This window comes from Poecilia mexicana, unplaced genomic scaffold (genome assembly GCF_051168715.1).
Source record: "Poecilia mexicana isolate PSO_F unplaced genomic scaffold, ASM5116871v1 scaffold_14, whole genome shotgun sequence".
NCBI lineage: Eukaryota > Metazoa > Chordata > Actinopteri > Cyprinodontiformes > Poeciliidae > Poecilia > Poecilia mexicana.
Window position 1 is genome coordinate 8169850 of NW_028263383.1, and position 16238 is coordinate 8186087.

The 16238-nt window shown below is 37.4% G+C and overlaps 2 protein-coding genes, 1 long non-coding RNA gene and 4 other non-coding genes across 8 annotated transcripts; 2 read left to right on the plus strand and 5 right to left on the minus strand.

Moving 5' to 3' along the window:
* Positions 1–2278: 2278 nt before the first annotated feature.
* On the plus strand, positions 2279–6071 carry nsrp1 (nuclear speckle splicing regulatory protein 1). The gene is made up of 7 exons (XM_014977370.2): positions 2279–2350; positions 3174–3264; positions 3361–3417; positions 3531–3659; positions 3799–4006; positions 4512–4614; positions 4697–6071. Exons 1-7 carry the CDS (start codon positions 2331–2333, stop codon positions 5511–5513), a joined length of 1425 nt encoding a protein of 474 aa, XP_014832856.1. The 5' UTR covers positions 2279–2330; the 3' UTR covers positions 5514–6071.
* A 445-nt stretch (positions 6072–6516) lies between these two features.
* LOC106910728 (uncharacterized) lies at positions 6517–8670 on the minus strand. The gene is made up of 7 exons (XR_001416425.2): positions 8574–8670; positions 8235–8297; positions 7999–8043; positions 7708–7787; positions 7151–7188; positions 6913–6954; positions 6517–6806 (listed from the first exon to the last, which is right to left on the minus strand). It is a non-coding gene; the product is annotated as an uncharacterized LOC106910728 (long non-coding RNA).
* On the minus strand, positions 7035–7109 carry LOC148155456 (small nucleolar RNA SNORD65). The gene has a single exon (XR_015765351.1). It is a non-coding gene; the product is annotated as a small nucleolar RNA SNORD65 (small nucleolar RNA).
* LOC148155457 (small nucleolar RNA SNORD49) lies at positions 7258–7334 on the minus strand. Its single transcript, XR_015765347.1, has one exon. It is a non-coding gene; the product is annotated as a small nucleolar RNA SNORD49 (small nucleolar RNA).
* On the plus strand, positions 7548–15919 carry rab34b (RAB34, member RAS oncogene family b). Of its 2 annotated transcripts, XM_014977389.2 has the most exons (12): positions 7548–7764; positions 9590–9642; positions 10705–10793; positions 11167–11258; positions 12007–12072; positions 12436–12537; positions 12759–12823; positions 12889–12940; positions 13008–13089; positions 13778–13868; positions 13956–14063; positions 15258–15919. In XM_014977389.2, the coding sequence occupies exons 3-12, from the start codon at positions 10746–10748 to the stop codon at positions 15314–15316; spliced, it is 765 nt and encodes a 254-aa protein (XP_014832875.1). In that variant the 5' UTR covers positions 7548–7764; positions 9590–9642; positions 10705–10745; the 3' UTR covers positions 15317–15919. The 2 variants fall into 2 exon arrangements, with proteins under 2 accessions (XP_014832875.1, XP_014832869.1); XM_014977383.2 differs by lacking the exon at positions 9590–9642.
* LOC148155458 (small nucleolar RNA SNORD65) lies at positions 7876–7949 on the minus strand. The gene has a single exon (XR_015765352.1). It is a non-coding gene; the product is annotated as a small nucleolar RNA SNORD65 (small nucleolar RNA).
* Positions 8117–8191, minus strand: LOC148155459 (small nucleolar RNA SNORD49). The gene has a single exon (XR_015765348.1). It is a non-coding gene; the product is annotated as a small nucleolar RNA SNORD49 (small nucleolar RNA).
* Positions 15920–16238: the final 319 nt, after the last annotated feature.

The window sequence follows — 16238 nt, forward strand, 5'->3', positions numbered from 1 at the left end:
CAAAACTCTGGTGATGTAGCCTGTCTGTCTAAACTTGTACTGCTGCAGTGTTATCTTCACCGCCTGAGGCCATGCACAGATTGATGATAACAGGAACTACATAGCCTGTAACAAACACTCGAATGTGTGTCATTGAAAGAGGCAGCACAGCCCAGATACCAGACTGTGCAGCAGTATGCATATAAGGAGAAAATGTTGCACCTATTCTTACGAGCTGTGTACAGACTGGTTTCTTTTTGATAATCAGACAGGAATGCCAAATAATTACAGATTAAAGCGATGAATCACAACACTTGGAGTCAATCTGAAGCAAATATTCAAACCATTCATGCCGTTTCCTGGTTGTTGTCAGTTCTTTTCTATTTATGCGTCATTCAAAAGCACGAGGAGGAATTTTTATATCTCATTTTTGTCCCTTCTTTTAACATCCTTTGTCTTTATGACTGCCTGCGTGTCGTTTTAGTCATTCACATCTGAGCTCCCTCTATCAGCACTCTTTTCATTCATGTGTCAGCCTGCTTTGGCTGTTCTATTTGTACCAGGGGGATTAGCAGTAAGTGCAGAGAGGAGATGAGATGCAGATTACGACAGAGATAATAGTCTTTGGATTTAGACTCATTCAGAGGAAGCTGTGGGAATATGAAACCACAGGTTTAATCACAGGTGAGCCATGAGCTCTGTGATCGGCCCCAACATAATGGCTTACCACTTAAACAGAGGCGAGACAGCAATGAAACCATGTAAAGTTTCTGTCCGCAGATGCTGTTATTGCTCGTGCTGCTCCACTCTGACAATGATAGCAAAATTACTTTTAATTTTTTACAGTATTTCAATAGAGATATTCTGTATCCCTGGGCCTCCTATTTAATGTTAATTATCGTATTTGAAACACCAAAAAACCATGGGCTCCAGGCATGTTCAGTAAGACCTGTGGTCATCTTAACTTGATAAACTTAACTGGATTTAGCAGGATTGTTAGAATCAACATTTTAATTCTCTGGATAATTTATTTCTGTTACAGTTCGAATCTCCACTATGTCCAAATAAGCAATGGCAGCACCACACAACAAAAAATAAAAACAGAATTTATAGTCAAAGCACATAAATTATGCAGTATATTTGTGTCCCAAAAATATCAGGTAATAGTACTTTAAGCTAAATTTAATTAATTTTAAATTAATTAATGAAAACAGTCTATTTATCACATTTAATGTACACGCCATGCAGATTTGGACTTTGACTGGGCCCCTCAAACACATGGACTTACTGTAATCTAATCATTCTGGCTGTATGTTTAGTTTTCTGCTGAAAGATTAACTTCTTCTAATTGGTTGCTGTGTCCATTATATGGTTGTGGCAAACTACAAACAGGACACCAAACAGCACTTTTTCAGCAGTTGTTTTCTTCTTACCAGTTATTATAGTCATACATAATAAATTAGAATGTTATTGAAATGTTTGCTATTTTGGTAACACAATTCAGCAAGTGAAACAGATTACTGAGATTAATTATGCACAAGTTGATGTTTCCAAGCCTTAGTTTCTGTTAATTACGATGATTTTCCACTTACAGCTATGAAAGTTTGGCATTTTGTTATTCTGTACAATATAAAAAGTAAAGAAATGTGACCTTATTGAAAGATTTGCTAAATACCAGCTCAAATGTTATTTTCGAAATTTACTTTTAATCTGACAAACATGCATCATTTGAACACATTAGAGAATTGATTGAATATGAACTCGAGTACCTTTTAGACCTTGAATGTGATAAAATGTATCGGCCTAGAGGAGTATTGAGTGTCCACACAATAAGCGACTAAAAGCCTCAGAAAACACCTGAAGTCTTACATGCTGAACAAATCTTTTTAATATAAAGAAATCGTCATACTTACACAGAGCTACCATTATGATTGGATCTAAACATCGTTATATTGTTTAAATTACCATTTTACTTTGGTACAATGACGCTCTCTATTGGCAGAAGTAATTGTAACACTTATACCTGTACTAAGTTGTTAAAATGCTGTACAATACTGAGATTTATATGAAGTATAAATACTTTTAAAACATTAAGCCAAAAAAAAAAAAATCATAAATGAATGACTTATGGACATTTCTGTTGGAATTTTCTATTTTCAAACTACTCCGAAATCTATTTCCGTCTATTTTAATTAGACAAATTACTAAAAAATGCACCTCGTGTTTGAAGTGGTTGTGTTCATATTTTAAAATATATGTTTTATAGCTTTTATTAGTTTGTGCAGTGAAATAATTTTTGTGATATTTGTGTGTCGAATCTGCTGTGCACGATCGCAGTCAGCAGGGCAAAGATGGCGCTCCCTACAAAACAGTAAGTTACAAACAAGCTAACAAGGCTAAAGCTATGAGTGAATGTTTTTCTGGTTTATAATAAAACAGTTTGGTGTTGTATCTGTTATTATTATCTTCATAATCTTAATATAGGACTCACTGAATTATTAAAAATGGCAGATTTGTATTGCTGCTGTTTGAAAACAGTTAACGTTATGCTAACCTACATCAGAGAGGTAGCTTTCGTTTATTATGACTTTTTTACTAGTTTTTTGTAAAGGTGTTTGTTTTTAAACTGGTTAAAAGATAACTTTAACCTAACACGTGAATGTTATCGGGGAACGTTAGTTAATCTTGGCATCTACTAGCATCCCATTTATACTCTGAAGCGATGCAGTTTTACCACAAATCGGGTGCAAAAGACAAATCTTTGATACGTTTGTGTTTAGCACGATGTTCGACAGTGTGTGCTTGAATATTTCGTTAGTTGTTTTGCAAATTGCTTATAGTTTTAACTACTGAACGGAAATATCTTCTGATACATCTGGCTTCAGGGAAAAGCTAGGGCTGTTTGTGTGCATTTGTAGTTCATTTATAGTCATTCATCTGGTGCCAATTTATCCCAATTGCTTAATATTAACACACAAAAATGCACATTGTTTTTGGATTATATCTTAACGTTTTTAGTGAATAGTGACTTATAACTGCAAAACTGAACTGCAACGTTCTTCTGTTTAAAACTTGGAAATATTGTCACAAAGACGTAGACTATTACTCAACCCACGATGTCTTTTCTTGTTTATAATTAACAGTTTAAACAAATACCACCAGACAGAGTTTAATAAGCTTTTGTTGTCCTTCAGGTATGGGCTTATCTTGCCCCAGAAGAAAGGAGGCTCAAAAAACACAATCCTGCCAAAACTCTCAGTTTTTGGAGATGACTCCGATGATGAGGTGGGTAAACTTTTTAGTTTACTGTGTCGGTAGCCATTGTTGGGGAAAACGTAATTAATTTCTACCAAACACCAAATGTCGCGTTTCATTCTTCAGACTTCAGTTGGAGAGACTCTACAGAAAGAGGCTATCAAGAAGAAGATGATGAAACAGGTGGGAGAAATAAAATATTTAATTTGTTGGTTTTGATAAGTGTCATTTCTCTGCGATTAGCTTTTTTTCTGGAGTCTGTCCATTTTTCTTTCTTCCCTTTTTTTTGTTCAAAGACTCGTTTGGAGATGCAGAAGGCCCTGGAGCAGGACAGCACCGTTTACGACTACGATGCGGTCTACGATGACATGCAAAAGCAGAAACTCGAGAGCAGCAAGAAAGTCCTGACAGGAGCTGACAAAAGGGTAAATTCTCTTCTGCTAAACGCTGTGTGATGCATGTAGCTGCTCTAATTATAACCGTTCTCTCATTTCAGAGTGGCTGAATAAAAAACAAACCACAAGCCTTAAGAGCAAATATTTTTGTCTTTTTGTTTTGTTACAGCCTAAATATATCCACCAGTTAATGAAAGCAGTGGAGGAGCGAAAGAAAGAACAAGAGCGGAGAGATGAACGGAAGATTCAGAAGGAGAGGGAGGCGGAGGGGGAGAAGTTTGCTGATAAAGACGCCTACGTAACCTCGGCCTACAAGAAGAAGCTGGAGGAGCAGAAGGAGGAAGAGGAGAGAGAGAGAAGACAGGCAGAGATAGAAGGTTGGACTAATGCTTTCCATCTGCATTCACACTGTCTGCACTTGTTATGTCATATTGTTCTGAGTTTAAATGAAACAAAGTTTGTCTCTTATTATAGTTCACTTATTGAACTACAATACAAGCTAGGTACAGCAGCCCCTACACTTAATACCACCAAAGGTAAAAAGATATATATAAAAAAGTTATTTAAATGCCTTAAATTGATTTAATCTTTATTACAGTTGTACAACCCAAACTTTTTTTTATTTATAAAATCTTATTTATTGCTGATACGTAAATAAAATGAATTCACTTATACTCTAATGCTTTTTAAATGTCATCATAGTGTCTAGAAAGGCCGATATTGATGCTCTGTCACCTTCTGTTTCCCTGGATTATGAGATTAGCATGATACACAACACCTAGGTGTTGAATTTGTAAAGGGTTCGGACAGCAGTATTTCATATTTATGTAAGATATTATATAATTTATACATATTTATTTTTGGGGGTTTTTTTCCATTCAGCTGCTCTGGATGTGAGGAAGCAGAAAGATCTGAGCGGCTTCTATCGGCACCTGCTGAATCAGACTGTTGGAGAGGAGGAGATCCCAGATCGCTCAGCTAAGAAGTTAGCTTAAGCTAAATTAAAGCACTATTATTTTTAAAGCTTCTGGTAATCTTAATCTCTCAATGTATTTTTCAATCCACAGAAATCAACCTTCAGAATCCTCAAAAGAAGCTGACAGGACCTCGCCTGCTCCGTCCCCCCCAGCCCAGGAGAACATCCCCAGCTCAGGCAGCGACTCTGAGGAGGACCAAAAGCCAAAGACTGGATTTAATAAACCAGGCGGAGCCTCGGCTCACTCTAACCGTCAGTACAGGCAGAGGTCGCCTTCATCTGGGAGTGGAGAGGAGAAGGGAACAGAGAGGGACAGAGACAGACACAAGAAGAGCCACAGAGACAGAGGGAGGGATAGAGACAGAGACAGACACCATGGGAGGGAAAGGGATGACAGACATGGAGACAGAAGAAGTGACCGGGACAGACGGAAGGATAGGGACAGGGACAGAGACAGAGGTAGAGATGATGACAGAAGCAGAGGCAGAAGGGATTCGGAGAGGGAAGAAAGGCATGGAAAGAGGGAAAGAAGTCCTAAAGAAAGGCACGGGAAGAGGGAGAGAAGTCCGAGAGAGAGGGAGCGGGAGAAAAATGGCGAAAAGGATAAAAGGAGGAATTCAGAAGAAGACAAACGGAGGGACAAAGATCAGGAGGAAGAGAAGGAGAGGAAGAAGGAGCCAGAGAAGGAAAAGGCAGAAGCGAATGAGGAAGATGCTGATGATGTGGAATCAGTGAAGCAGGGCTCAAAGCAAAAAGACGACAAACAGGAAGAGGAGGCAGAGGAAAAGGCCAACAAGTTCGCAAAGCGCAGCACCGAACAGACTGTGACTTCAGCACGAGATCGCTACATGGCCCGACAGATGGCCCGCTCTGCAAATAAGACCTACATCGAGAAGGAGGAGGACTGACACCATGCATAACTCAAGAACATCATCTCTGCGTTCACTTGACTTTCGTCTGAGTTCATAAGATTAGAATAAGGTTGTAGTGGAGTTTTCACAAAAAAAACATTGAAAAAGAAACTTCAGTAAATGCTCCTCTCATCACTCATTGTGTTTTTGAACCATCTAGTCTGCAGATTTCAGCACAATCTAAAGTTTTATTTAACTTCCCAAAATACTGTAGAAATGAGTAAATATCTCTGAAAAGGAAAAAAATCCACCTTCACACAAAAACATATTGCTTCTGAAGAGTTTACAGGCCAAATGCAGGTTGAAATAAACTCAGGTCAGTAAAAAACAAGCTGACAGTACACACTGGGCAAAGTCCAGTGAATGTGTAGTGCTTTTTATGACAAAGTTTTGTTTTATTTTCCTTGGATAAGAACAGACACCATTAGCTATGAGAGAAGTTTAAGATATTTTACCAGGGTGCTGAAACAATTGGATGGATACTTTGGGAAAAGTTTCAGGTTTTTTTATCTCTTCAGTGGGTAATGAGTTCATTAAATTTCTGGTCCAACCTTCTCCTGCTGCCTGAATTACTTTTTGTGATGTGAGGTTTGCATGTGTGAAAGTGATATAGAAACTCATGGAGTTCTCTGCAATTATTGCCCTGCAGACAAGTAATTTTAGCACACAGGAAACTTTAAGGCATATTTTTAGCAAGATAAGCTTGTAAGTGAATAATTCCTTAATATTGATGGAAAAGAACTTGATCCATTGGCAGATTCTTTACATGTCAAGACCCTTATATGTTGCTGAAGTTACTTTTAAGTTAGTCTTATTTTGTACCGATATTTGCACTAGAAACTAGTCCAGAAGTTAGAGGTTTTTGTTTTTGTAGGCTTGAAAAATGTTTAATATCCAAAGTATGGGTGTCAGTTATGGTAGTAATTTCAGAGGAAAGATGCCAGTTTTAACACTTTTTAAAAAGGTATGGATTTATGAACAGACCACAATGACAAGTCAGTTAAATCTTTAATATGCAACACCTTCTATATTTATTCATTATGCAGCATTTTATCCAGACTACAGGCTTATACAAGACCAACCTATAGCAAGTAACCCAGAAACATTTCATTACCTAAAAATATTAGCATTCAAGATGTTCCTGATGGTTCATACAACAGAGCTAGAAGGATTAGCAATACTGTCAATTAGCATTAGCAAGAATCCAAGTGACAGACTGTAGAATCAGGTTTTGCTGATGTCAAAAGGAGTAGTCGGGTATTTTTCTCCAAACTTCACTTGTTCCACCACCTGAGAGAAAGGAGATCAGTTAGATTTCAGGTAGGCAGGAATCCCACAGCAGATGCACCCAAACAGGAAGTTGTTTTCATGTGATTGAATTAAATATACATCTTACCACAGAGGCGTGGACAAAGTGCAGTAGCCTCCATGTGCGATCCTTACAGAGGGAGAGAAGAAGAAGAAAAGAAGTCAAGTCTCCATAAAAAGTCAAAGGAAGATTTGACACCGATTCAAGATGTTCAGAAAACCAAGGATCACCACTGTACAATCTGCCGGTAATTCCAGCTTTTCTCAGTTTAGCTTTCATCACAACAATCCAGCAAAGTAAAACACATTTTACACACAATGACTACCTTCTATTCTGATCCATGTGTTCAGGAGGCAGCATCATCTGCAGGACAGAAAACAAGAGTTAGAGCAGAAATATTCCTGCTGAGAAAATTCAGATACATTTTAAATGACTCAGAAAGCTGGATCAGAATAATCGTCAGTTGTCGCATCTGACGGCACTTCCTATTCCAGGTTTTCATCACTGATCAAATGACACTCTGTAGCAGGGCTCTGACCAACCAAGGCCAATTTCTACTCCATTTAATTCTATTAAACTAAGATGCAGCATGTTTTAACCCAGAGGTGTCAAACTCCAGTCCTCAAGGGCCACCGTCCTGCAGTTTTAGATGTGCCACAGGTACAAACACTGGAATGAAATGGCTTAATTACCTCCTTCTCTGTAGAGGTCTGCTAATGACCTAATTATTCTATTCAGGTGTGGTGCAGCAGAGGCACATCTAAAAGTTGCAGGCCAGTGGCCCTCCAGGAATGGAGTTTGACACCTGTGCTTTAACCCATCTGATTACAGAAAGGGAAATTTAATCTGATGAATAATAGCTATAAACATGTTAAAACTTACAAGATCCACTTCAAATGAGAGGCTCCGTGTTTTTTTGGGAGGGAAACCAGATTTCAGGTAACTCATCACCATGTTGGCACCTTTAAAGAAAATATGGAAATGAAAGGTTAAATTATCTGTAATCAATTGGTCAAACTGCTTCCATAAAATAAGTCACTGCTATTTGACGCTCAGAAACTAAATGATCAACACTGAACAATCTGCCGGTAATTCCAGCTGTATTAGTTCAAGTTTCATCATAACAAAAGCAACCAGATTTATATCAATTAGAGCTATGTAAGAAGAACGTACCTTCATCTCAACTCTGTCCTCTTCAGCTTCCAGGAAGTAAAAAATCTGGTAAAGGAAAATGTATGTTTATTGAACGTATTTAGTTAGCAGCACAATCTAAACCCATCTGGGCTTTGAGGCTCAGAACAGTGACAGAAACATCGTCAGTTGTCGCATCAGACGGCACTTCCTATTCACAGTTTTCATCACTGACAAAGTTCAACTAAAACAGCTGGAAGCATTTTGTATTCATCTACCTTTCAGAAAGGAAGTTGGGTCCAGACATGACGGGGTTGTTGAGTTAGTCAGAGTCATTTTCCCTGAAAGGAAGAGAAAGCTTTTAATAACTTGCAGCATAAAGCTGAAATCAAACACTGAGAATTAACATTCAATTAGAGTTGGGAACAAGAATATAATCTTAAGTCAGTGCAGTAAATCTGGCGCTAACGTCGTCCACCACGTGGCTCTCCGAGGCCCATTAAACTACATTTTGCAGCAGCTAACAAAAAACACGACGTTTATCCAATAACCCAGCCACTAAAGCGACGCGCAGCGGGTTTAAAGCATCTTGAATTTTATTTAGAAAAATGTTCTACCTTGTAATAGTAAAGACTTCTCTCGTCTGACAACGTTCAACACGAGAGCAGAAGCGGAAAGGAAAGACCAGGAGGTTGGTGTGCTTTATAAACCGCGACAGTCGCGGGATTATGACGTCAACCGCATCCTTAAAAATCAAAAAGGATTATTTTCTTTATTTTAAAAATAACATATTTTATGGAACAAAGGAAGCAGATAACCTAAATTTCACACATAAACTTTATCTGCTAAAATTAATAGAAAATATACATTTTGAAATGTTTTTGCAAAGCTGCTGTTCAAATTTCAGATTTTCATCCCTTTTTAGACTACTTTATCTTGCTACATTTCGCTTCCTAAAAGTACGTTAATTGTGAATAGTACAAGAAAAAAAAATACGAACAATATAAACACTGAGCGACTTTCGTTGTGCGCGTTAAAAAAAAGTAAAAGCCACTAGGGGGTGCTGTTTACACATCTTTCTCGCCAGTAGAGTTAGCTGCTGTTCAGTCTTTATAGGACCAGTTTCTGTGTGGAGGCTTGTCTTTGGAGGCTGACTTCTTCATTGTGAGCGCTTTGTTTCACTATATATCTCTGGAGTTGTATCACATTTACAATACCACCTCTTAATCTGCTTCAGGTAAAGTTGTTTTGTGTGTGTGTGTGTGTGTGTGTGTGTGTGTGTGTGTGTGTATAGATCGCATTTCAATCCAAAGATCCTTTTGGTTTGTTCTGTAGAGATTTTAATTTTTGCTGTCCAATCTGGTGATTCAGTAAAACGGCTAGAAAGCTTTGACTGTGTTGAATTTGCTGAATTTTCTTGCATGTACAATGGATAAAATTGCTATTATTTATGTATTTGAAGGGGGAATACACTCTTGTAGCGATTACCCACAATAATGTAGGTTTTTATAAACATAAAAATTGCAATAATCTGGCTAAATCAGTCTGCACATCATTAAAGTAGTAATATGTTGGAACACCTTGCAAAACTTGTCCAGATGTATCAGAATTTGAGGACATCTCTTGTCCACAGATCTCTCCAGATAACCATATGAATTATCCATGGGCCTTAGTTCTGCACCCTGGGTAAGCCATGAAAAACTTTTCGCTCGTGAATCCAATCTTTTGTTGATTTCAATCAGAAATGCCTCTTGAACTTTATCAGATACTTTTGGGTCAAAACTGGCTGTTCATGATTTCACCAAACTTCACAAGATGTACAAAGTCAGCATATTTTGGAGAGAACGTTTTGTTTTTGTGTCAAATGCATGACTTTTTTTTTTTTTTTTTTTGAAAATTAGATCTAGAGCTCCATTTACAGAATGTCATCGTCTTCCAGAGAGTTTTAGGAGATTTAACACGTCCTGTGATGGTTTCTTTGAGAAAAACTTTCTCCTTAAACACACAGAGAAAACAATATATTTCAGAAATTCCTGCAGATTCTTCAGCGTTAATGTCAGGCTCTTGGCAGCCTCCCAGTTTCCATCCATATTTTTAGTAATTAAAGAGAAATGTCTGGTTTTATTAATGTTCTATGTTTTCTCAAGTTGTTCAACTGCCTTCAGTATGACTTTCTGTGGATTTCTGTTGCTTCCCATAACCAATGAGCTGATTTTGATCCTCTCTGCAAGTATCAATTTAGAGAAAATATGAAGAACATTAGACTGAACTGAACTTCATTTCAGGTTAATCGGATTCAGTTCAGATAATAGCAGGTCTGAACCAAGAAGGCTGAATCCTTTGTGACACAATAGAAATTTATGCACATTTATATTTAATCTTTTAACAGATTTATTATATTTTCTGATTGAATAATACAGTGCATGTGTCACAATGATTGAAAACAAACTGATTCTTCGTAGACTTTAACATCTACTGAGCACAACATTCAGAATCAGATCAACAGAATTTGCTTCTGGCATTTTTATTTACAACGTATTCTGCCCATTTATTAAAATTAATGTAAGATTTAAAAAATATTTTAAGTTAAATAATATGCACCATCCCATTCAAATTCAAATTATTGAATATTTTCTTTTAAACTGTGAAGATCTTAACTGTGGCTCTTGCTTGGTTTCTGAAATGAGTCTAAACATAGCAAACTGCCATTGTCACCTGCACTAAAATGTCTTTATGTGTCTCTCATAGTGTGGCAGTGATTCTCTCTAGGTTTTAAAATAACTGACAGCATGTTGCCTCCTGTGAAGAAGGACAGAATCATCACTCACCTCCCAAAGGTTGGTAAACACAAATAATATTCCATAAAAACAAGAATTATTCAAAAATACCTTAATTCTGAGGGATAGCTCAAATCTGGGAATGTACGTTCTGCATGTTTCTGCAAAAACACGATCTGAAGCTTTATCAGGTAAAGGTAATTATAAGTTAAGAAGGGATTTAGACACAGTGGGGTAGTAAACAACAGAGTGATTATTTATTGTTGACTATTTCTCTGTATTTGACATTTTACCACATATTAACCATCAGTCCTGATCTGAGCACAAATCCGAAATCTCTGGGTATAGATTGAATCAGCATTTCTCTTGATTTTCAGCCAGGAAAACCATTTTCATTTAATCTAAGGTTTTCTTCCATTTGATATGTTTTTAGTGTTTTAGTCCAAATGCAGCTCTGCACACCAAAGACGGCTTCCACCCACAGGTGAGAGCTGCATGCCAGGTTCAGAAGACGGACGGCGTGAGGTAAGATCCGTTTTTACAGCCTCCACGCTGAGATATGTGTGGAAGATAAACGAATTAGCTCTGGTTTGGGCCGTGAAGTCACACTAAAGTATGTCTGAGGGATCAGCTGATAGACATCTGCAAAGCCTACCACATCTGACAACATTATTCTGAAAATAAGAGAAGGCTGAAGATTTATTTTTTAGGAAAAAAAGAGACAAAAAAATTACCACATACAAAAGGAGACACCGATGCAGGAGTGATTGGAGTATTAAACTAGATGATTGTGTGAAGTCAACATCTAAAGTAATTTTCCATTATAATGTAAAATCAAAGCTTGTGTAGTAGACCTGAGCATGGTTCCTGTTAACACCCACACAGTTATGGAACATTCTTCCATAAACGTAGAATGTCCAACAATTTCTATGAAATATGTTTGAAGTGTTGTTGTTATTGCAGACGCTTGTTTCTATTATTTGAAAATAAGACAAATATGACTTAATTACACATTTAACGTCAGTCCTTTGAAATATTTACACCTTTAAAACAGTTGCATCATTTTTCAGAGAATTTGTTAAGAAATTCCTCTACGGAACAATTTGCATGAAATACAATTTCACAAATTCATTCTGAACTCATCAATATTGAATTGCAAATATTCTGGATTTGACAAACTTTTCCATTTTCTGTAGTTAAAAATTTCAGGTAAAAATCCAAAAGTTGACAAAGTTAAATGTATTTTCTGACACTTCTGGCTTTCTGCTTCCAGCTTTAATATCGCCAAAGTCATCGTTGTGGGAGACGTTTCTGTTGGGAAAACCTGTTTAATCAGCAGGTGAGGCAAAGTTTACGCAAAACTAACTACTTTATAATCACACAGAGTCCATTACTATAAATGCAAAGGAATATCCAGTCATACTCCTCGAACTTTTTCACATTTTTCTAGTAATATAACCACAAACTTCAAGGATTATATTGAGACTTTACGTAAAGTGAAAGGAGAATTAGTGATACTTTTTAACGTTTTCCAAGTATTATTATTATTATTATATTTTCAGCTCTAATTTAAACTCACTATTCATACCTTTCAAATTTTTGTTGTCTGAAAAAAATCAGAAAATTTTCCTTCCACTTAACTGTCAGAGTACTTTTTATTTATTTTATTCAAAGTTCTGAGTTTTCCTGGTTTCTCCTTCAGGTTCTGCAGAGGAGCGTTCGACAGGAACTACAAAGCGACAATCGGGGTGGACTTTGAGATGGAGCGCTTCGAGGTGCTTGGCGTTCCCTTCAGCCTGCAGCTGTAAGTCCTGAACTGGCAACAGATTTATCCACCTCTATGGATAAATGCATCACAAAGAAATCTATCATCTCCCTTTTATTTTATAATTAGATAAATATGATGTTCTAACAATTTAGACAGTTGGACCTAAGTTCCCTTCAATGTGTTGATTTAGTGTAACTTTAAGGTAATAAGCTGCCAGTGCGTGTTTTTATTTTGAAAGTGTGTTTAATGTTTTCCAGGTGGGATACAGCAGGTCAGGAGCGCTTCAAGTGCATCGCCTCAACATATTACAGAGGAGCACAAGGTGATTGCTGCAATAATCCTGATCTAAACTGAGCTGACTTGTATCTAATCAAACTGTGTCCCCAGCCATCATGGTGGTGTTTGACTTGAGCAGCGTGAACTCATTGGCACATGCCAGGTATGCAGCAACACATTGTTTTAAAATATTTCCTTCTGCATCTAAAACTGTGGATTTGTGTGTGCAGAGAGTGGCTGGAGGATGCCATGAAGGAAAACGACCCGTCCAGTGTTTTACTGTTCCTCGTCGGGACCAAGAAGGACCTGAGCGTGGGTGAACCTAACGACAGAGAGACTGCGAACAGATTAGAGCCGAACCGTGTGCTTCGCTAACAGATCAGTCAAGATGGAGCAAATGATTTCGTTTGATGTCTTTGACAAAAATTGATATGTAACAGATCTATGTCTGGAAGATTGTATATGGATAAAATAACCAGTTAGAGAAATGTTTACATTTTGAATAAGCAACATTTTCTAGAAAAATATTGAAAGATTGTTTTTAAAAAAAACTTTGAAAAGGAGAGAATCTCATCACATCTGGGTTAAGATACTGTAGCGTTTCAAACGTGGGAGTTTTGTATGATAAATGCTTTTATGGGGCCTAGTTAAAGTCTAAGATTCATCTCCAGTTGTAGAAACTTCTTAACAGTTTAAAGAAATGTTAGGAGGGAATTACTTTTTCACTTACAGCCAGATTGATTTGAGCACCCTTTTTTTCTCTAAATAAATTATAATTTTAAAATAAGTTTAATGCTCTGAGGCACATAGACATGAAAATAAATAAATCTGTAAAGGAGGCAACAGTTTTAAAACACAAAGACTTTTTCTGAAACATGAACTGAAAAGGAGGTGAACTAAGACACAAAATCTTCTGCCAATCCTGAGTTTATTGGTTATTTGTCTTGAAAGATGTAAGGATTTACTTGTCCAATATCGATGTTTTATTTCCCTGTTTCAGTCTCCTGACCAGTTGGCCGAGACAGAACAGGAAGCTATCAGACTATCGGAGGAAATCAAAGCAGAGTACTGGGCCGTGTCTGCAAAGTCAGGTGGGCAACAAAGTAGCTCCAATCAGACCTTTAAGCCTGAATCTGATTTTTAGCTCACAAACTTTTGATTCCTTTTTGTTTTTTCAGGAGACGGAGTCAGGAATCTTTTCCTTCGTGTGGCTTCTTTGACTTTTGAGGCGAATGTTTTGGCTGAGCTTGAGAGGAGTGGGTCGAGACACGTCAAAGACATAATCAGTGAGTTGATCATTTACCACACAGTTGGCTGCTGTCTGTCTGTTGTCTCATGAAAAGTTTTAAGAAATGTCTTTTTATGCAGCTAAAATGCCAAAGCTAAAAGAAATTATTTAAATCATTAGTTTAATGAAGTCCAAACTGGGGAAAAGTCACATTAGGACCACAAGCTTGCGTGTCGTTTATTGGGATTTCATGTGACAGACCAACAGGAAGGGGGTGTGACTGTGAAGCAGAAGAAAAGGGATGCATTGTTTTCAAAGGTTTATTGACAGAAATCTCCAAAAACTGTCTTCCCTCCCAGTGTCGGTACTTTGAAGGACTCTCTTTTTGGCTGAACTTACTGTCTTTGCAAAGTAGCTTAACCTCAGTCAGGTTAAACAGAAAACATCTGTGAATGTTACTTTCCATGTCTTGATACAGATTTTCAATCAGATTTAAGGCTTTAAGCCACAATAACTTATCCCAGTAATTATTGTGATAAAAGATAACATTGTTGCTTTGGGACCATTTTCAGTAACAAATTGAAAAGGGCCTAACACAAAGTTCTCATTACACTTCTGGAAACTCTGTAGCTGACAGCCATTTTGGTAGGTATCTGTAGCTATAGCAGTTGCTATGATGACAATAAACAATACGGGTCGATCCTGATGGCAGCGATTTTGTTTATATTTCTCTTGCACAAGAGTGTCAGAATATTTTAATTTGGTTGGTGTGGAAGCCATGGTTCATCTATGCTTTGCGCTGCGCTTGCCTACCAAGATGGCGATTCAGTGGCGTGAATCACTATGTTTAGTGCAAGTTTGCTCTCTCAAAAAGCAGACTTTTTGAGAGAGCAAACTTGTATTCTACTTAGCTATAATGCAAGTTTATATCTTCCACTTTAAGCTCTAAAGTGGAAGATATTTTAAATATTCAAAATAAAATGACAACAAAAAACTATAAATTAAATTACAATTCAAAAAATATTAATCATCAGATTGGAAATGATCTATTATTTTAGGTTGAAGTCATTTTCTTCCACTTCATCCATTATCATTTCTATTTCCTGTGCAGCTGATTGTGTTTTTCCATCTATTTGTTGTCGGTAACCCGGCCTTAACATGCATGCAGCTGGAAAACAAATTCTTGATTTGATTCATTTGATATTTGTGAGAAATTTGAAGATTTTCTGATGTGTATTTCTGTTGCACACAGGAATCACAGACAGCTCAGAAACCAATCATAAACAAAAGAAGAAGGCCAACTGTTGCTGAGAAAGCCTGATCTCACTGGTTCCTAAGCTGGAGCCAAACTGGTGTGGATCCCCTGAGCTGGGCTGTCAGAAGTAGCGGCAGCTCAGCAGGCTGTCTCTGCAGGATCCAGGAAACCGCTTGAGAAAATATTTGCCATGATCCAAGTTGTAGCTCCAACATAATGCCTCCTATTGAGCCTGTAAACAAGTCCGTTAGCAGAATGACTCAAACTGTGTTTCTCAGGAATGTTTAGTGCTGACCAGATCTGCAACAAGTAATTCTTTGTCGTATTCAGGATTATAAAGATAATTTTCCCAAAGCCGCAGCAGCACTTCACAAGAACATCGTCTGTGTGAACCAACATTTTATCCCGTTAGGAGAGGATTTGTCTGAATATCGTTCTCTGTATCTCTTCCTCCCTGCTGACCTCTGGTCATGTGTCTCTGCTCTTGCTAATGTGATGCATACATCGGATCAACTGACCACCGTCATTCCCATCATGCCTCTCTCCGCTCCGAGACAAGCGCTCATATGATCTGGGAGTGGAAGGATTGTTTGGTGGGAGAGTCTCAGAAAGCGGAAAGGAAAGCTTCATCTTCATCTTCATAAACTATCCTGCTGGACATTTAATCCCAAAATGATTCAAACTTCTGGTTGATTTAGAGGTTGGAAGGCCTCCTTGCCGTTACCCTAATCTACAGAGTTTCTCTTCCAGGCTTTGACTGAGCCACTCCCATGTTAATATTTCTTCCAGGTAAAATTATCAACTCATAATACACCAGGAGTATGAATAATTTTGGGCTTAACTGGATATCTTTGGAGAAAGTATTGAAATATTTTTGTAATTCATTGAACACTTAAAAATGTAAGTTAATAAATCACTTGATAACATGAAATGTCAGATTTAAGGATTTATTATATTTAAAATGTCTTATACCAGAGA

Bases quoted from the DNA above. Each gene is read 5' to 3' on its own strand.
- nsrp1 (XM_014977370.2), top strand. From the start codon at position 2,331: ATGGCGCTCCCTACAAAACA. The intron at 2,351-3,173 runs GTAAGTTACAAA...GTTGTCCTTCAG, and splicing joins ATGGCGCTCCCTACAAAACA to GTATGGGCTTATCTTGCCCC. The intron at 4,615-4,696 runs GTTAGCTTAAGC...TTCAATCCACAG, and splicing joins CCAGATCGCTCAGCTAAGAA to AAATCAACCTTCAGAATCCT.
- rab34b (XM_014977389.2), top strand. From the start codon at position 10,746: ATGTTGCCTCCTGTGAAGAAGGACAGAATCATCACTCACCTCCCAAAG. The intron at 12,538-12,758 runs GTAAGTCCTGAA...AATGTTTTCCAG, and splicing joins GTTCCCTTCAGCCTGCAGCT to GTGGGATACAGCAGGTCAGG. The intron at 12,824-12,888 runs GTGATTGCTGCA...CTGTGTCCCCAG, and splicing joins ATATTACAGAGGAGCACAAG to CCATCATGGTGGTGTTTGAC.